Here is a 20,298-nt window from a genome sequence, read left to right on the forward strand (position 1 = left end):
TTATAGCGTACTAGAAATTAATTGTGTAGGTTTAATTTTAATTGTAAGTTGCTAACAGCTTAGCAGGAGTGTGCCCTCCTCAAAGCTTGGCATAGGTGAACTTTAAATGAGCTCCCATTGGTAGCATGACTGGCTCAGCAAGGGAGCAAATAAAAGACATACAGGATACCTTCAGAAAAGGGCTGAGATCCTGGAGGGCCCCAAGGCTGCCCCAATCTGGGACATAAGAGCAGTTAATGGAGACATGTAGAAAGAATCCAATGAGGTGTTGGAAGACCCCAGACCATAAATCGCCACTGGACCAAGAGGCACCCCAGGGGCTCATGAAGATCCTGTGCACAGACTGGGGGAATAAAATGGCCCAGGGATTTCTTTGTTCAGACTCCCTCTCTGGAGGCACCCACCTGTAATAACCTGACTCTGCCTCAAACCCAGGGTCTGAACTCTTCTTTCATGATGCTTGCCTTTACATCACTCAGAAGCTGAAACATGAACAACACTCAGCTCTACTTACCAGATGATGCTTCCACAAAGAATGGGTGCCCCTAACCACAGCATCAGATGCAGCACACACCCACAGTGCTTTCTAGTAGGATGTTTGGCAAATGTTTCACAGAATGCAGACAACAAAGCAATTAAAGTGTTTTAAACTTCATATTATAGTTTTTTTGCACGTAGTCAAGCTATATTATCTTCTACTGGACAATCCTCAAATGACACATTTTCACACTTAGTCCATATTCCAGCAGACTAAAGTGCAGTTTTTCTAGGCTGATGTCTATATTAGATGACTTTTGGAGCTGGATGAATACAGGCCTTCTGAATGACAGCCTATCTTTGCAAAGAAATAAATCCTTTATTTCTTTGGAAAAAAAAATTACCTGTGAAATGCTTCATGCTTCTACAGCAAAGTTGCAAAACCCCGTATTTAGGTGTTGTCAAAGGCATCTTAATTCTCTCTGCCTAGACTAAATCAACAGATCTCTGAATAAAAGATGCTCCTCAAAATAAACATCCCGGTGTTACAAAGCAAAAGATCAAAGCCTTTATCTCACTGGAGCTCCTTGAAAATTAACACCATTTCAGGCATCAGTCTGACTCTTACCACAATTAGCAAGTATGGACAAAGCAGACAAGTTGTCCAAAGTCAAGAGTGAAGGGGGGGGGCCCTGTAACTGTTCATGAACATCAGTCCTTTGGGAACTGGCTATGAGACAGAAGCCAGCACTGCTTTAGAGGAAAGCAATATTCAAGTAGTCAATGAGTATATGCTGTTTCAATGTTAAAGGCTTTTGGAATGAGCATGCATATGGAGAAAAACTAAAGGTATCTGAGGGGGGGGGGGAAATGTTTTCTAGTGTTCACACAGAAACTGATATATTTTTACCAAATGCAAAAGTTAATTCTTGATCACAAAAGACAAAAAGAATGAGTGTGTGTGTGTGTAAAAACAGCATGTCAGTCTAAATCCTACTACAGTACTCTAATTCTCATTCCAGAGAATGGTAAACAGGTTGTGATTACATTACACCACAGTCAGTTCACTTGGTGCCCTAGAAATATGGCACTGATTGTCAGAGCATCTTACAATTACTGCATCTGTCATGCACTGTCATGGCCCTGGAATCCAAACAGACAAGCAAGCAAGCGAGTAAACAAAGCAAAGGAAACAGCCCAGAGATCCCCAGACAGGGGAAATTTTAGAACAAAACATGCTTTTGCTGGGGCTTTGTTTTCTGATTCATCACTGATGATTATTCTTCTGATTTCATTCTTTTTTACAGTTGAAGAAGCAAAACTACCTCTTCTCATTGGTTAAATGCTTAAACTACATCAACCCTGAGAATAAATGCTTTGAATACTTAAGGAATAGTGACATTTCTTTTGATTAAAAACTACTTTATTTTTCAAAATAACAGTAACTTCTGAAATATTTAATAAAATAAGTTTTGGGTGCTTTACTTAATTACATCCAAAAGTATTTGAAAATCACATAAAGAGAGGTCCTAGAAAATCACTTGCTGTGACAAGACAAGTAATTATTTACATGATTCTGAATGTTCCTGGCAAAATAAAGAAAAAAGCCTGCCCTACCTTTGGCTTACCACTGTGAAGGATTACATACAGAAAAAAAGGGAGGGAGAAAAGAAGGCCAGGATAATATAATCAATGTATGTTGACACTCCTTGATGGCTAAGAATCTGTTACTCCACAAGCAAAGATGAGAGCAATATCTTCCTTGGTAGACTTTCAGGTATGTACTTTCTTTAGGAGAAAGCACCAGGTCCTGAATTAAACTTATCTTATCTGAGATGTAAACGAGACAAGATATTGGTGTTCTGAAATAGTTAATCGAGAGGAAGTTAATTTCATTTGAACATCGACTGTGAGCCAGATGTGTCCATATGGGCCAGTCATTGCAGGCTTCCCTTCTGTCAGTGGAGGAAAAACAGCCCTTTTAGCATGTACTTCATCTGAACTTCTCCTTTGGGATAAAGAAAGCTCATGTCTTAATAATGCCTTTTAGTCTACAGACTGTGAAGAAAGTTTGAGTACTAGCAACATCACAGACACGTAAATTCAATCAGAAGAATCCCATGATAGTTGCTATTTCTAAATATTTTAGTTATCTAGCCCATGCACGCTACTTTCCAGGACAGCAGGCAGCTAATCCATCTGAAGATCTGTCCTCATCTATGTATCTGGATCTATCTATAGATTATCAATAAATCTATGAATCCAGATACCACATCCATAAATTGTGATGTTACAGCAATATAATGTTGTCTTTATACAAGTCCACTGTCATCTTTTCTATTTTGCAAGCCAATTGACAGCAATTTTCATTAAAACACACAAATAAAAAAGTTGCTGGTCCTTGCTCCTGAAGAAGATCGAAATGGTGACCTCAGTGCTCACTCCAAACTAAAACTGAGATTCAGAAGAGTTTACTGTTCGTCCTTTTTTTTTTAGAAAGATTATCCTGGATAAGTAACTGATTAAAAGACAGGAAACAAAAGACAGGATTTCATCACGGTGATCAGTAGAGTTGTTCAAGGACCTAGATCAAGGCTCTTGTTTTTCACTTCTTCACAGATGGTCCAGCAGAGGGGAAAAACAGAAACTCATTTCAGATAGAAGTAAAATGACACATTTGGAGGAAAAGACCATCTTTAGACAGAGATGACAGGCTTTGAATCCCATAGCTGTTAATACTTTGGAAAGCAATAAAGAGCAACATAAAGTGCTATCAAAATGCTGTATAAATCCATCCAACACCTAAGTCATCGTGTGTGGTTCTCATCTCCTTTTGCCCTCACACATAAACCATCTCAGTTCCCAAAGGAACTGAAAAAAGAGAAAGTCATGAAGAATGATCAAACAAATGGAACAGATTCCTTATTCTGGGAAAAAAGATACACATAGGTGACACAAATCTATAAAAATCAGGAGACATTAAGTAGGTAATTAGGAAGGACTCACTAATTATCTCTTCCAGTAATAAAAATTAAGGACTCACTCATCTCTTCCAGTAATAAAAATTAAGGGCTATTAGATGAAATTAGCAGGTACCACGTTCAAAACAAAGGGAGGTAATTCCTTCCCTCCTCCCTTCCTTCAATGTGTGATCCAGCAGATTGGAACTCTTTCCCAGGAATTACATATGCTAAAACATTATGTGCAACGAAAATGTGACTACTCAAATTGACAAGGAACAAAAATCCATTATGGTTATTAAACACAAAGTTCAAAATGACTAGAGGCTGTTAAGACTCGCTGCAGGAATTTCTCTGTATGTGCAACCTGTTCTCACACTCTTCCCCCAGGCTTCCAGAATTGACCACTGTTTGGAGGCACGACATGAGCCCAGGCACAGTTCTGATCTGAACTAAAGATGTCTCAGGATTTTCCAGTTTCCTGGAAATATTATTCTTCAACATATGGAAATGAAATACTGAATATGTACACTTCAGAAAGTCAACTTAAATAAAGTAAGGTGACATAAAACCAAAGTGATAACTCTAGGGACACTTCAAAGAATTACTCAAACTTCTATCTCCCCTAAACATTATCTAACACACTAAGTTCTTCTGTTAAAAAGAAAGCAAAACCATAGGGAGAACAAGATATATGGAGAAAATAATTAGAAAAGTCTTCAAAATTATTAAGCAGTAACTCTTAGGGGTTAATTTAAATCCCCTGATTTGCAGGACACTACAGAAATTTTCAGTGGAAAAATTTCAGAACTAAAAAATGCTTTAAGGTATATGCAAGTCTACTTCTCTAGGCCATCTTTTGTAGTTCCCACAGGAGAAGAAACCCACTATGAATCTAAAAGATTATAAAAATCAGATACTGGATTGACAGTCAGCTATTGCAATGAAAAAGAAAAATCCACAGTACAGAAATGTATGTTTACATTTCCTATTTAGCCATCTCAAACTTGTTATGACCTGTAAAGTGGATCATATCTATCACAACACTACCAAGTGAAATGCTTGTAACAACTTACCAACTTCCTGAATAAATTCCAACTCTGTCAAGCTGTCTGCTAGGGATTTGACTGTTGCCAACTTTCTCTGAGAAACTGCTATAGATTTGTCTTCAGATGCACAGTATTTCAGTATATGAATACAAAGTGTTCCCTCAGCAAAGATATTGATGTTTACGCTGAACTGGAACTGTTTATATCATCCACATTAATCGAATTTATACTTCTGCATTTAAAGGAGAGTCTCAAACCTTCACAGTGGGGAAGACTTCTAATTAGAGGGACTGTTTCACAAATTCCTAACTTCCCATTTGCAACAACAAAACACTTCTTCAGCAATTTCAGAACTGCTTAAAATGGAAAATTACTTTTTTTCTTGTTTCCAGCTGTTGAGCTCCATTTAGAAATGACCTGAGCCAGCACCAAATGTCTCATCCAGCTACCCATGCACGAAAACTACCAGGTGTTTAGCAGACCACCATCACTCTACAAACCACAGATGAAGAATATCTTCATTAGTATTATGCAACTCACCAGAGAAATCTGTGCTATCTCAAATAACATATGAAGAAATAAGTAGGAAAAACATGCATTTTTGGCTTAACCTCTTGGATGGAAAAGGGAGTAGAAACAAAACCATTATCAGTGAAACATCATTCTCATTAAAACTCTGGGTAGCTTGCAGAGCAGAACAGTGCAAATTTTGCTTTTTAGAGTGTTCTCTACACTTAAACCTCTTCTACCAGCTATTGAGTTCAGACTCTAAAGCTATTGTAACTTCATATTTTGGTAAGTTCTTAAAATCTGAAATTATGGGCATGGAGGGGACTGGAGACGCTTTTTTCAACCAATATGCTTGATGTGCTGAACAGGAGAGAAACCCGTGTGTCTTAACTTGCACGCTTTATAACTAATATTTCTGTAAAATTTGGAATCCTGACATTTGATGCTGTCAGGCTGTCAGTTTCAAACCATTAATGAACTAAAAGTCTGCCTTCCTAAAAGGTTAATGGTGAGAAAGTGAGTGTAAGAGTTTAGATTAGATAGATGCTGCTGAAACAAACGGAGCGAGACATATTAGAATCACTGATGAGTAAAAAGACTTTAGTAAATGAAATAAAAGGCAAATACTGAGTGAAACTCAGCACGCTCCCAGCTGCCTCATCTCAAAGCACTGGAAGTGTGCACATCCAAATGAGCACTTTTTTTCTTCTTCAAGCTGCAGATTTGCAATGGTAGAAGGTGCTTTTGTAACAAAAGTGGTTTTTGAGCAGAAAGTCTTATTTCCTCCCTGCTTTATTTTTCATTTTCCTCTTTTACTGACTGTGGATCACATAAATGTAAAGAAAACATGTCCCCTTGCACCCCTTGCCATGAATTTTACCATTTGCATTTGCCATTCACAATTAATTTCTGTCTCCTCTAGGAAAAATACTTTAGTCAGTCTGCACTGAGTGAATGAAATTCCTTCCTGCTCTCCCAAGAGAGCCATGCTTGTCTAGATTGCAGTTGGTAATTTGCATGATCCAGACTGTACCATCCAGCTTAGAAACTGCTGTTATGAAACCTCCCTCTTTTACAAAAATTAATGAACCTTATGAACCTTAATGAACTGCTACATGGATCTCCACTTCCTTTTGCAGCTGTAAAGAAAGCAGTGCAGCTACTCCCATCTCTCACCAAAAGAAAAAAAATTCTAGGAAAACAGTAAGCAAAGAATGGCACTTCCTTAATATCTTCCTTTTTTAAATAGCAACAATACTTCTTTGCTCTTTTGTAAAAGTTACGATGTTGTCAACAAACTGACAAGTAGCTGCTGAATTATATTTTTCAAACTCTGTGATTATTAAAAAAAAGAGTAACCCCATACTGTCATACAGATTATCCCAGCTTTAGTGCTGACAGCAAATATTTCTTCCATTTGAGTATTATATTTCTTCTTTTCTCCTAAGTTTAACTTTCACTTTTTACTTTTGGGGTTTCCCACACACATCCACGTTGCATCACTGAGGGAAAACAGGGGTGTCTTTTATGCCTTTTAAACTCTACAGGGAAAACTGCACAGCAACAAGCGACTCGAAACACAAACGGAAAATGAATAATATCATGTGTTTCATCTTTGCTTTTCAGCAAGTGCTTTAGGTACAGAGACTGCTGCAGAAGAAAGTATCAGCTGTACACACGGAGCTCTACTGCTCTTTGGATGGCCAGTGTGTGGCACAGAGCCCAGCACCCAGCAGAAAGGAGGCACCAGCAGCCCCAACTTGGCTACCAGTCGCTGTTGCATCAGGACTTGCTCCCCAGGAGCTCCATTCTCTCTCCTCTCCTTGCCTTTTATTGGAAGTTTTTATGAAGCACTTAATCAACTAACTGTAATAATATAAACTCATGTCCCTAGTATTTAAGCACTATTTTAGAAACACAGAATGCCACCAACCTCCTATAGGCACACACACAGAAGGCCTCTTAGAAACTGGCCCACAGATTTCTATCCTACCAAGTGTCTGGCTGGTCTATGATCCTTTCTCCTTCCCTCCTTTCTCTTTTCTTTATTTAAGGCAGAAAAAGAGAAAGACACATGGCACATTCTAAGAGAAAAAGCAACTTGGAAAACTTCTTACTTCATTTCTGCACACAGCTTACTGACTTCAGCTGTGAAAAGCCAAAGTTGAGGAAAATTTACATTTTTGTACTAAGAGCTCCCAAAGTATCTGCAAATCACTAAACAGTTTACTTGATATCTCTCCATTCAGCTGTCCATAAAATTTTACAAGCAACAACTAGTTGACTCTAGTTGTTTTTTCTTGGGAGGGGAAAGAAAAGAAAAAAAGGTAATTTCCATCTATATTTTATTATCCCAATATAATTTTCTCCAAAACTCACATCAACTTTCCTTGCTTATACAAATGTCACCTCACAAAGAAGATTAATTAGTAAAGCTCCTCCTCTTTTTTTCTGACAAGAAGAAGAAGTACAGTTTTATTAGTGCATTTTAGGAAGGAAAAAACAGGAGGTGTGGGGGGTGAATTTTCGTTTACTAAGCAAACATTCGAAAGAGCAACACATCCTAAAGACTTTGCAACTCGTCTTGCTTAACTATAAAGTTGCATTATTCTTTACAGTAAGAAAATTGAAACCACATCATATAGGAACAGAAAACATCTGTGCAAGTTTAATGGCCAAAGAGGCTGAAAGGAAAAAAACTTAAGCTAAACAGAGCCAGGATAGAATATGTTTTCATGCAAAAGTAACTCCCTATTCTAATATGGTCCTCTATAGCAGAAATGGACTTCATGACCCTCAGTACTCTTTTCCCTTCTCTTTACCTACCCAGCACCTACAAAAAGTGCAGAAGAACCGAAGAACCCTGCAGTTGAAACCGGTGCTCTGCAGAATAAGTATTATGATACAGTTTTAAACAGCCACAGAAAAAAACCCCACAACTAATTGTAAAATAAATACCTCCTCTCCCATTGTGAAGCCAAGCTGCCTTTCAGCAGCTTGAAGTGTCCCAGAAGTGCCCTGCAGTCCTGCCCCTTCCTTGCATGAGCTCAGCTCAGCGAGAGCGGGAGCCCAGCCCTGACACTGACTCACGATCCGGGCCATCCCAGGGAAACAAAAGTTCCACTTGTTTATTTCACAGGAAATACGGAGCTTTTCCTACCTCTGCTCACACACAGCAAGAAGTTTCCTCTCCTTTCCCAAGCCAGCTTAGACTCTCCTGGCTTCTTGAGAGCAACAGCTAGGAAAAGCAAGGATGTGAGTGACGATTTAGGGACCTTTTGTGAACAGCCCGGGCAGAAAGTTTTGCAAATAACTCTATAGGCAAAGGAGCTTATGACAAATTCTGAGGTATTGGTCTCTTGGGGAGGAAAGGGGGGGGAGGTTGAAATTTCATGTAATTTATGTCTTTTTTTCAGCCTTTGCTTTTAAAGAAAGATGATCAAGAAACTGAAATATCATTAAGATGATGCTCTGTTCCATTAAAATCTTATAAATTCTTAATACTGCCTCCCTATAAACATTCAACTTTAAAATGACTGAATAAGGGCAGGGGAGGGAAAGACACAGATGATTTGGAAGAAATTAAAGATTTATACTTAAGCAAGCCACAAGATACTAAAAATTCTCTCTCCCATTTGACTTTACTTTTGACTATTGAGCAAGAATTTACACACAAACACATCTAGTACGGACATATTCAGGCACACTCAGTGCATTCCTTATAGACACATAGCCCGCTCGCTACAGAGGCATTCTTAACGGGAGTGCCAACCCAATTATGGGACACGAGAAAAGCCTCTGAATTTACACATTAAAAAGGTGAAAGCAAAAAAAAATTGGTTCTCTCTAGTTTTAAGAAACTGCGTGAGGGAAGACATGACAGACTGAGACATAGGATAGCATACTCAGTATACAGATGGTAAAGAGGAGGACATTAAATTTTTCAAAATGGTTCCTACAAAAAAACAAACCAAAGCAAACCCAACAAAAAACACCCCCACCAACCATGCAAAGGAGAAAACCCCACCAAAACCAAAAACCACCAACAAAACTCACCCCAGTAAAAAGGTTATTTTGCAGAGCAAGGCTATTCAACATATTTTCTGCTAAAATAGTAAGTATGAGGATACACAATTACTTATATATCCTCGGTCCTAGTCCGGTTGAGAGGTTTGGATTAGATGATCTCGGAGATCCCCTTTTGCCTTATACTGAAAGCAAATAGAAACTGGTCTGAGTGGGACTATCACTGCAAGTACAAATACTCAGAAAAAAATATCAGGCTATTTCAGACAATGGAAATGAGCAAAAGACCATGGCTCACAGGAAAGGCAACATCTCTTGCAACAACGCTCCCTGTGCCTGCACCTTGCTGCAGGACACCTTCAGGAGTAATTCAGAGCAAAGTCCTACTGAGCCTGCAATCTTCTTCCTGAACATTTCTATCTTCCAATCACAAATTAGTTTAAAGTTATATTACAATATATCATAAACTTAATTTCCAGAAAACACACAGTTACTGGCATTTGCTTTAAGAGAACAGAATAATCTGTAACACATTTATACTTTATACAGTTTATGAGTATATAAAAGTGTAAGTAGTAACAATCAAGTATGACTTTTAAAAAATAATCCTCAACTAGGGAAAATATAAAGAAAGAAAACATTTTAGAAAATATCCACAAGCTAATAAAGCTAAATAGATAACAAAAGAGGAGTGTATAGATTTCCCTTTACAGGTTATATTTGGTTCGGTTTACATTCGTCAGCCTTTTTATTTATGTAATTTTCAAAATCAGGTAGGTTATTCTTTTCATGTAACTGTACTTCTTAATTAATTTTTAAATGCACATGTGCTAAGAATAATAGAAGTTATTACATTAGTTTTTTTATAATCTTATCAAAGTTATAAAACTTAGCAACTCAGATGCAGCAATTAAAAATCAGTTATATTATCTAACAAAATCCAAGTGAGGCAAGAAAGAAAAATTCATTTTACTTTGACACAGTTTATAAAACTGTTTATTCCTAAAGTCTTGATTTACACTAATTCAAATATTTTAATATCAATTTATATAAATTACTTTTATCTAGGTAGAATTTATTGCTATTATTAGGCATACTACACATATTGATTCAGTTCTCTTAAAGCTCATCGGACAGTGAAAAGCTAGCTTGCATGTCAGCACTGTTACTACCAAAGCATTTTTGGTGTACTGAAGTTGAAACGTGAGACAAACTTTCCTAGAAATTCAGTTTATATCTTCATCAAGTATCTCTGGAACTCAGGAAATCAGCTTTACTCTAAGCTATTTAAGCACAGCATTTTGGTTTTTTTAATGATACTTCTTTTAAAATGTCTCGTGGCGTAAAAGGCCTGGTAATGCTACAGAGTCAACTGAAATTCAGAGATTTACAGTGACGAGCAAGCTAATGATCACCAGCTGGATCCAGAGCAACTTACAACATATATACTTTTATTGTCATCCCATTATGAAATAAAATTGCATTAGCTTAAACCTACACATCCTGTTTTTCTGACTGGAGCATCCTAAGATTTCCTAATCCAAACCATGACTGAAATAACAGGAGTATTCCCTCCCAGAGAGAACTCCTCCAGAAGAACTCATTCTGGCAGAAGCCCAGTGCCGTGCCCCAGGAGAACAGACCAGATTTTCCACGTTGCTTTTATGAATAACTTCTAGTACTATCAGTACTTCTTACACTACTCTGCTTCTATTTTAAGATGTTCTTCAAGTAGTTCAAGTCAGGAACATAAGCTGAAATTATTTACATGCATATGCTTGATGTGCTTCTTTCATATCGACAAATCTTTCCTGAATAAAGTCCAACTATACACATATACATCCATAATATACAGTCTTTTGGTACAGAAAACAGCTAACTTGAATTTATTTATTAACCCTGCAATAACTGCTTTTTTAAAAAAAAAGCCTAATAAAACATTACAAGCAACACAAACCAGTGTGTGGGTAACCTCCTCTGCCAAAAAACTGTTAGTGCAGACTGATGGGTAAGCTGAGCCACGTCACCAATACCTGGACAACTCTGTTCAGGCAGCTTGAATATTTCAGAAACCAAACTGACAGAACATAAGAGCACTGATATCTTAGAGGATAGCAGAGGAGGGCCAGGAAGAATATAGGAGATTAGGAGTCACTCTTCACTCACATTGCACACTTGAGTGACTCAGCAGAGAGTCACTGACAGCCAAGGTTATCAAATTTATTCCTCTCCTAAACTTAATTTTGCATTTTCCATTCTATTCTCTTGGTGGCAGGTCCTGCTTTGAGTTAGCCTCCCCAAAATGGGGCAAACTGCTTTTTGACTGTCCTTCATTTCACCTTATTTCCGCTAGTCTTATTTCTTATTCCTCCAGTATAGGTAGTAAATCATTTATTTATAATGTCCACACTGCCTCAGGAACACCAGCCACCATTTGCAAGCTTGTACTATTTTTTCACATAATGAAAGGAACGCATGAATCCTGTTTCCACACTCAATTCAAGAAATGCAAAGCGACACCAGCAAAGGAGTGACACCCTGCTGCAGGCAGCTTTGCTCTCAGTACAACTGCAGAAAGGGTCAGGGTCTCTCTTCCCCTGTAGCTTTCCTCACAAGGTGGCACTAGAATAAATGGCTGGGACAGGGATGTCAGACTGCAGCTGACAGAATCTTCAAAGCAAAACATGAACGCTGCTTGAAGAGATGAGTGCTTCCTCTGTTCCTACACAGAATCTGACAAACTGCTGATGCTTGGCATGACCGCTGCTGCCATCCCTGATGCCTGTGTCTGGATAAAGGAATGCCAGAAACCTGTGCTTTCAAGTGCAAAGTGCCCCCATCGTACACTCCCTGCCTCAGCAGGTGTTTTGCACAGCATTTGTAGTCAGCACCAGGTGGCTTTGCCTGTAGACATTTTTTCGTTATCTCAGGATTTTGAAAACTGGCTTCCACGTTTCTGTTAGGGGAGCAAGCACCTCCAAAGGCATCAGAGAGGCAAAGGAAGTAGCACTGAGAGGCAAGTGCACACAGAGCCAGGGCTGGCCACACACCACGGGTGCCGCTGGTCAGGGCGGGCAGAGCCCAGGCACATCGTCAGCCACTTTAGAAACACAAGAAGGAGCCTCCAGCTTTCGTCTTTCTTAACTGGAAATTAAGGGGTAAAAATGTTTTCTAAAAGGAAGCAGGCAGGAACTGACAGAACAGGTGTGGCAAAGCCAGACTGTCAGCGCAATGCGTTCACTGCAGTTCCTGGGTCCCCAGCTCGCCGGCTCAAAATAGAAACTCAGACCTCGCAGGCACTCAGTCTCAAGAGTTTACAAATTTCTATCTTATTACAAAGGACAGGTAGACCTAATAATTGACAGGAGCTTCTAGCCCTTGTAGCCCTTGTGTCTACTTCCATTATTTCTTCTCCATTTCTCCTCTTCCAAACATACTGAATACAGACAAAAATAAAAATTTCTGTATAAATTTGGTGTTTTGCAGTAAGGATCCCTAAACACCAGTTAATTAGATCTTACAAGCTGCTGAATCTAGAGGCATGACAGTCTCCCCCTTTATATTAAATCATTACAGTGGCTGCAATCCCCAGTTTGATAGCTAAGTATGTAATTTATATCAGGTTTTGGCAAACAGTATTGTGACCTCATCAAAGGCTGTTCATGAAATTTAGCTCTGCCCAAATTCACCACTGCTAGCCAACTATGAAGTCTTGCCTGAAAAACATTACAAATACAGCTCAAATGGAAAATGCAAAAAATACTCTCAACAATCTCTTCTGAAGTAAGGGCAGTTTTCAGAAAGATAAAAATAGCTCTTTAAGACTTTTTATTTTATATTCACCTATAGTGACCTTTAGCATTTCTGGACTGAAGCCTCGACTCACAACCCAATCCCATACAGTTAATTCACACTATGGAATGTATTGGTTGAATTAATTTTCCTGTACTTGTAGAGGTTTATTCTTAGATATAGGAGAGGAAAAAGCGATAACTTGTTAGAACAATGGAAACCCATACAGATCATATTGCAAGGAAGTCCAACCCAGAAACAGAAGCTTTAGATAAGCTACTAAGAAATGAAAATGGAAAAAAAGGAAATAAGCATAAGCACTTGTTTAAATGTCTTGAGGCTGCACAAGCAGAAGGGAGACATGTGAAACAGGCATTTCTATTTAACCATAAACCTTGTACTACTTTAAGAGTGTTACACTGAATTTTCTCAGGAGATACGACATAACTATATGCACACTGTAATTCTTCTAAAAATTCATCTGTAAGCAAGCCGTGTCTTCAATCACACACAGCATTGTAAAACAGTTTTCTTACAGCTATCACTGGTGGAAATTTGACAGAGCCATGCCTCAGGAATCTGATTCTAGTTATACATGGCCAGCAGTCAACTCACCAGCACAAACAGGCAATGAAATGGACTACAAAGTGTAAGTATTTGATTCTTCTATTTTTCTAAAATAGCAGAGGTCTGATGGCACTGCTCAAATTAAACTCCCACAAATGCATCATTAATTTCCCTAGGATAATCTGCTTCTGCGATTTTTAGAACAAAGAACAGCTAAGCAATTAATTCTGCACACCAACAAAACCAATAGGGTTTCATGCAATTCCTCAGTTTTGCCTTTTACTGAGAGTCTACTGACCCCTATCCTGCATTGTTACCACTGGGCAAACACTTGAACTACATCAAACTGCCCGATGATTTACAGAAGAGCCTAATGGCATCTGCTTCTGCTCTCCTGGCAGCAAACCTTTCTGCCCTCATATTCCTGCCAGTATTTGTGTAAAAGCCTTCTTAGCATCCTGTTAATTCTGTGTGAAATACGATCTAAATTTAAGATTCATAAAATTGAAAACATATTAGAATATGAAGTGATAACATCAACAAAATAAGACCCTGTTGATTCTTTTGTAAATGGGACTGACATTTTCCATAGGAATTATCATGTTATAAAAAAATCCCACATTATAAAATCCTTACAGTTATTTATTGATGCTTTATAAAAAACAACAATTGTTAGGAAATTTCAAATCAAAAATGTAACAGTATCATTACAGTAATATTTCATCAATAACTGTATCCAGAGGAAGCAATATAAAGTTTTAGGGTCTCCAAACTTCAGAAAGAACTTTAAGAAAAAAGGAATTGAGAAAAGCACTGTTTCTACTTCTTCAAAAGATTACAAGTTATCGAAAAATTGAAGCTACTTGTAAAGGAGCAAGACACATACCAGGGCAAAGATCCCTACCCTGTTAAGAGAAAAATATGTACCAATTTGGCACTCTGCAGGATGCATTGCAACACTTTTGAACCAGCATGCAGAGCTCTTAACCTAAATATGACCTTGCATGGAATGGCAAATTTAATGCAGGTTTCCCTCCCAGACAGCATCAAATGGCAAAGAACGTGGCAATGACAAGGGAGGAATTTCTTGCAGCCAGGAGAGTAGTATTTGGGGAGGTTAATGGTCTGCAATGGTAACAGAATGTTGTGTCACTCATTCATGTTTTGGTGCTGTTACCAGGCAAAGACCACAGTGCTGAAGACTCTGAATGGCACCTCTCAAAGGTTAACCTAAACCTAAGACAGGACAAAAGCAACAACAGCAGAGAAGTGTTGGTTTTAGTTATCCACACATTTGAAACACAAATAATGGATTATGTTTACAAAATGAAGCCATTCTTTTCTCCTAGCCATGTAAACTTAAGGAGAAATTTGAAGACATAGAAAGGAAGTTCTGTGGGTAGGAGGAAAATTTTTTTGTTTCCTGAAAATGATATATTCACTTTTCTGCTGGGTAACAAACCTATTTGTTGTTTGTGAAAAACAAAGGTAAGACTTCCAGTTATTATACAGGGGAGTAAGAAATGAAAGCCACTTCATAAGCACTTTGAGAACACTTCACATTAAAACAAAGGGCTCCAGAGTTCAAGGGATATGTAATTTATTTTAATCAGTTCCCACTTACAATCACTACTGTAGAGATAACTACAATTATAGTAAACTGCAACTAAACAGATCTTTCATGTGACATTAACAGGGCATTATCATTTGTAAATTCCAATCTGCCTATCTCAGACTTAGACGAACTGAATTTTGTGCAAAACTTGAATTATGGTCAGTGCCTTACAAGTGAATGTCTATGTTACACACTATTATAAATGCTATTATAATGTAAATTGTAATAGTATGTTTATTTAGGTGAGTTTCTTCCTGCACTGCATATTTTGTTTACATACCTACCTGCAGAAAATTAAGAATTTAAAACAGCTCACCTTTGGTAGAACCGGATGACTAAAATACAAATTTGCTGAAACTACAAGACTTTGTAATGTCCCAAGGAAAAAAAACAGGCTTAAGTATGACCATGCATGATTTTAAGTCTGCTTGCTATCAGCTGCTTTATATATACAAAGCAATTTTGCTTACACAGGACTTGTAAGGAAATACTTGTTGTCGTAAGTAAAATATCACAAGCAGCCATCAAATTACAAAACCAAATATCCTCCAAAATGGGTTAAAAAGGAAACCTTTTATTAACTAAGTTCATGTTCTAGTAAAAATCCTTTTTCAGCACACCTGCAAGTTTCCATAAAGCCCAATCGCACCTTGAACACTGTGAGGTTGTCGTGGTCACAAGTAAAGCATCCTGCAGAGAGACACCCTGATGGCTCCATGGAAAGCTGACTTCACTGCTCTCTACCCCATTCCCTGAACCTGGCAGGAAGAAGGTTCATAAGCTACTTATCAGTGAGCCCCACCAGGCCTGACCTGTCCTTATCTTGTATTTCAGGGGGACTTCTTTGATGAGGTGCCACTGGAATACAGTTCAGCTGTTCCCTGCACGTGAACAATGCCAAAACCAGAAGTTCCTACCTAGAAACAGAAGGCAAGCAGGGTACCATGGAGGCTTTGAAAAAGTCAGCAGTGGTCAAGGAGTAATACAGCCTAGGTTTTTCCTGTATTTAGATTATCCCAACTCTTCACTACTGTCCTTACAGAGACTGAAAAATGGTCTCCTCAGCATAATTAACTTCAGAAGTTTCCACCATGGCTCTGTAGGACCTTCCCTTCTCCTGTAACTCAGGGTGCATACAGGGGTAGGTGCTGTGCTGTCAATCAGATCACTGAAATGATCTACATTGAAAAAAACCCCAAAGCTTGCAGGGCCAAAAAATGTAATGCCTGGTTCTACAGACAACTGGACAAGTATGACAGAAGTGAGAAGCTGCCACATCAGGGACCAAGAGCAGATGCCTAGGAACTTCTTAAAATCACCATGGAGGCAAATAAAATGCATCATGTAACTATGCCCATAGCAAATTCGAGACTGTGGAAGCCTCCTAACGCTTCTCAGCATATTAGTAACCCTATTCAAATCTAACTGTTCACTTAAAGGAAGAATTTCATGGATTTTTCTTATGTTGTTAATTCATTAGGAAACCATAAATTTTTTTGCTTGTTTCCCTAAAGAACATATCTTAGATTGATCAATTTTTAATTTTATTTTTCATTTTAGCAGGCAGTTAACCTCACTGGAATTCACTTTCTGTTATGGGGCAAAATTAAAAAAAAAAATAAAAAAAGGTAGAATCCTCTCTACAGAAAGATTAGGAAATAATGACCACAAAGCTTCAAGTTTTGTCCAGTGACAGAATTTAGAACTTTCAGATGAAAACTTCTTTAAACCAACACCAAGAGAGAATTAAGAAATGACACGTACCTTTTCTACTGGGATAAAGTCATTTTCAACTTCTATTGACCTTGGTCGCAGCTTTATGGGTTTGTCTTTGAAGATATCTCCAAAGCCAACACCTTTGACCTTCTTGGGTTGGATTGTCGTGCCTCCGTTGGCTCCTTCCGATTTTGTACTGCAAGAGTCGCCACCATCACTCTCAGAGCCTGTAGCATCTTTCAGGCCTGTGAAATGGAGGGATGAAAGAACGAATCTTAGGTGTGAATCTCACTGTTATCAATTGTGACTGGAAAATGATCCCTCACACTATCCTCTAGAGGAAAGTGAAACCACAAGAAACAGGCAGAGAAGATGCTCTCTGTGCCATGCACTCCTCTTGATTTTAAAAATCACTTTATTTCATCATATTGGTGTACCAGCTAGAAATAACACCAATCCACAAAACATGCGTAGTCCAGCATCAGAACTTCAGTAATGGGGATGGTCATTCCTTGAGTACCAAGAAATTCCTTCTTCTTCAGACAAAAATTATTTGGAAGAGAACTAAACAAAAGAAAGAGTTAAATTCAGTTGCAGGGCACCTATTGTATAAAGCCACTTAAAGCTAACAAACAGTCAGACCAGGCATGCTGTACCTTAAATCTGTGTGACTCAAGCCAATTATGCAATTACTATCTAAAGCTACATTACCTAACTGGGAAATATAAAGCTGAAAGCTGTTCAAACAAATTTGCAATCAAATAAGCTGCATAATATGTTCCCTGCTGAAAACTAAACCTATCTGCAGCATAGACAGCCTCATAAGAAAAGCACCCATGCACACTATCCTCTAGGAATATAACGAATCAAAACTGACATTCTGATTTGCATCACTTCTCCCAGTGAACAGGAAAATTTATCTGCACTTATCTGAAAATATCTGCTGCTTGTATAGCAGAGGCCACAGATGCAATAAGGTGATGTCTCAGCCACATTACAGAAGAGTGCAGCATCAGGCCAAACAGCCACTGGCAGCCAAAGTGACCCACTGAAGTTTCCTCCCCCAGACCATTTAAATCTACATTACAGCCTGACTTAACTACGTTTCCAGGTAACCCACAGGAATTGCTGCTACTACAGCACTAATTCTACCTAATAATAAGAAACACAAATCCTCACATTCCCCTCACAACCATTCACGGTGTCACAGGCATGGATCTTACAAGGCAAAGAAGGAAGAATTTCAAGCTTATCTTCTTAATTATTTTTATATCAAGGTCCACAAAGCAATCACATTATATTTTCATCATAAAAGGCTGCCAGTACAGATGAACTACAGAAAGTGGTGCAAGTCCTAAGGCCTACAGGTACAACTTCATGATCCAGGAGACAAGAGGCTCATCTGTTAAATGGGTTTCAACACCAGGGTGCTGCTAGAAAACAAAATTAGGAATTATGTGTCATATCAGGACTTTTAGCTAAAAGTAGAAAATTCATCATATGCTGCCCTGAGATTTTCTGTATCTGAAACATGAAAGGAGTATAAATGCAGAGTCAGAGAAAGTTCCCAATTAGAAACAAACAGAAGGACTAAAGACTAAGCGAAATATTTTGGCCCTCTGGCCTCCTGAGTGGCTGCTATCTCCCTGTTGAACATCAGTAACATTTCTGTTTCTTCAGACATTCAATGCAGATAGCACTGAACAAGTTATTTGTTCTATAAGCTGTGCAGGATTGGAATTTAAATGAATATTAAACAATTACATTACAATTCTTTTCTTAACTATGCAAAAGTCTTGATATCTTTACTTGGATCTTTATTTTTTGAAGAAGGACCTGGAGGAAAACTTCAAATCTGGTTTCACTCGTTTATTATGGTAGTTAGAATGGCAGTATGCCTGCAAATGCTGTACACTGCTTCTATTCCAGACCTCAGGAAAGCAGTTACCAGGGAATTAAAGTGATCCTGTTCTGGGCTGTGGTTGGCAGAAGGGGAGTGGTCATCCACAGCAGAGTCCTTCTATAATGTTTCCAGCAAAAGCACTCAGAGTTGCAAGGGTTAATTAAGCCAGAGAGGTATAAATCTCTTTGGGTAATGTGGCAAAGTCATTTCCCTTTTCTTATTCCCTCATCTTGCTGTGACTTGGGTAGTAACTGGACAAGTTGTACATTCTATTGGCTGGACCTTCCCCAGCTCTGCAAAATATCAGTGACTATGACCCTGGCTGAGACAGAGACCAGAACCAAATTTATTTACCACTTTTAAATGCAAAGGGAATGATCAGCAAGTGACTATACTGTCACTTGCTGTCACTATACAAATAATTTTTTCTGAGTATAAAACATCCACAGCTCAAAAAACTTAAACAAGTCGCACTTATCATCATCTTCTTGCTGAACAAAAGATCTTGATATGGGATAAAAAATTACCCTCTGGCAAAGGTTCCTTCTGTCATCCTTCCCAAAATCTCCTTGAACTACTCTGTGACAAAGGGAAGGAGAACTGCAAAGACCTCCCTCCAGAAGTAACTCACAGAATCCATGACTGCTCTCAGCCACTTCTGAAATGAACAGAAAAGCTCTCTTTAAAATAGGTAATTATAATAGGGTTTTTGTATCCCTAATTGTGGGAGAAGAGGATTTGGACCTTGGCCAGTGGATGGAATTAAAATATGGAAGTAGTTACGAGAATTACTCAACAGGTCTCACACGGACTTCCAGATCTTTGAAGTCTGCATGAAAGAAAGATCAAAAACCTCAAGAGGCTCTAATAAGAATAAAGCTTTTGTTTCTTTCTGGGTCATCACTTGTTTTTCATTATGGCATCTTCAGCTTTTATGACCATTCTTCTCTGATGAGACATCACACCTTGTATCAGAAGCCTCACCTCAGGCTTAAAACAGATTTCCCAAGCATCACCCATCTGTGCTTGATGATAATCCAAGAGCCATTTCATTCTCTATGCTGCCACAGAGCTGTGTCTCAGTATACAGTCCTCATCATGAAAGCAACATAGGAAATAACAGCATACCTTTTTTTCTTCTTTTTTTTTTTTTTAATGAGGACAGAATGGACTGAAGCGAGGCCTATCCAAACTAAACGGCATTTGAGTGGTCAGATACAAAGCTCCTTTACAGTTAAAAGAGTTCTTCCTGATCAACTGAGAAAATGACCTGATTTATTATTTTTTGACTGATACAAACTGAGGAATACTCTGTACTTTAACAAATAAATCAGTAAGAATAAAAGCCCTGGCTTTTACAAGAACTAGTCTGCTCTTGCTCTTATGCCAACATGGCTGAGGTGTAGAGAGAAAGGTGAAAGAAGAGGAGAAGTGTATGCAGTGGAAACAGAACAAATCAGATAAAGATCTGCAATAACATTAAAAAGAATAACGCAGTGCTTAAGCACAAAACAGTCCTGCAGAAAATAGCCTATTAAAGACATCCTAAGGAGACTCTCTTACTTCCTCCCAAGGAACATGAGATATACAACTCTGATTTGCACAAATAAAGAACTTGCAAGCAAGGATTTGCAACACTATGTTCACCCTTGCCTGAAAAATTCTCTCATGTATTCTTTTTCA

At 38.4% G+C, this 20,298-nt stretch overlaps 1 protein-coding gene across 3 annotated transcripts in view; it reads right to left on the minus strand.

The window, feature by feature from the left end:
- SH3KBP1 (SH3 domain containing kinase binding protein 1) overlaps nucleotides 1-20,298 on the minus strand; it is a 215,375-nt gene that overhangs the window by 65,728 nt on the left and 129,349 nt on the right. For all 3 annotated transcript variants that reach the window (XM_050332555.1, XM_050332554.1, XM_050332556.1), the window contains one exon: nucleotides 16,761-16,957. In XM_050332555.1, the coding sequence (XP_050188512.1) occupies nucleotides 16,761-16,957 (197 nt within the window). The remainder of the gene's footprint in view (nucleotides 1-16,760; nucleotides 16,958-20,298) is intronic.

Source organism: Myiozetetes cayanensis, unplaced genomic scaffold (genome assembly GCF_022539395.1).
Source record: "Myiozetetes cayanensis isolate MyiCay16 unplaced genomic scaffold, myiCay2020 scf5-8, whole genome shotgun sequence".
Lineage (NCBI taxonomy): Eukaryota > Metazoa > Chordata > Aves > Passeriformes > Tyrannidae > Myiozetetes > Myiozetetes cayanensis.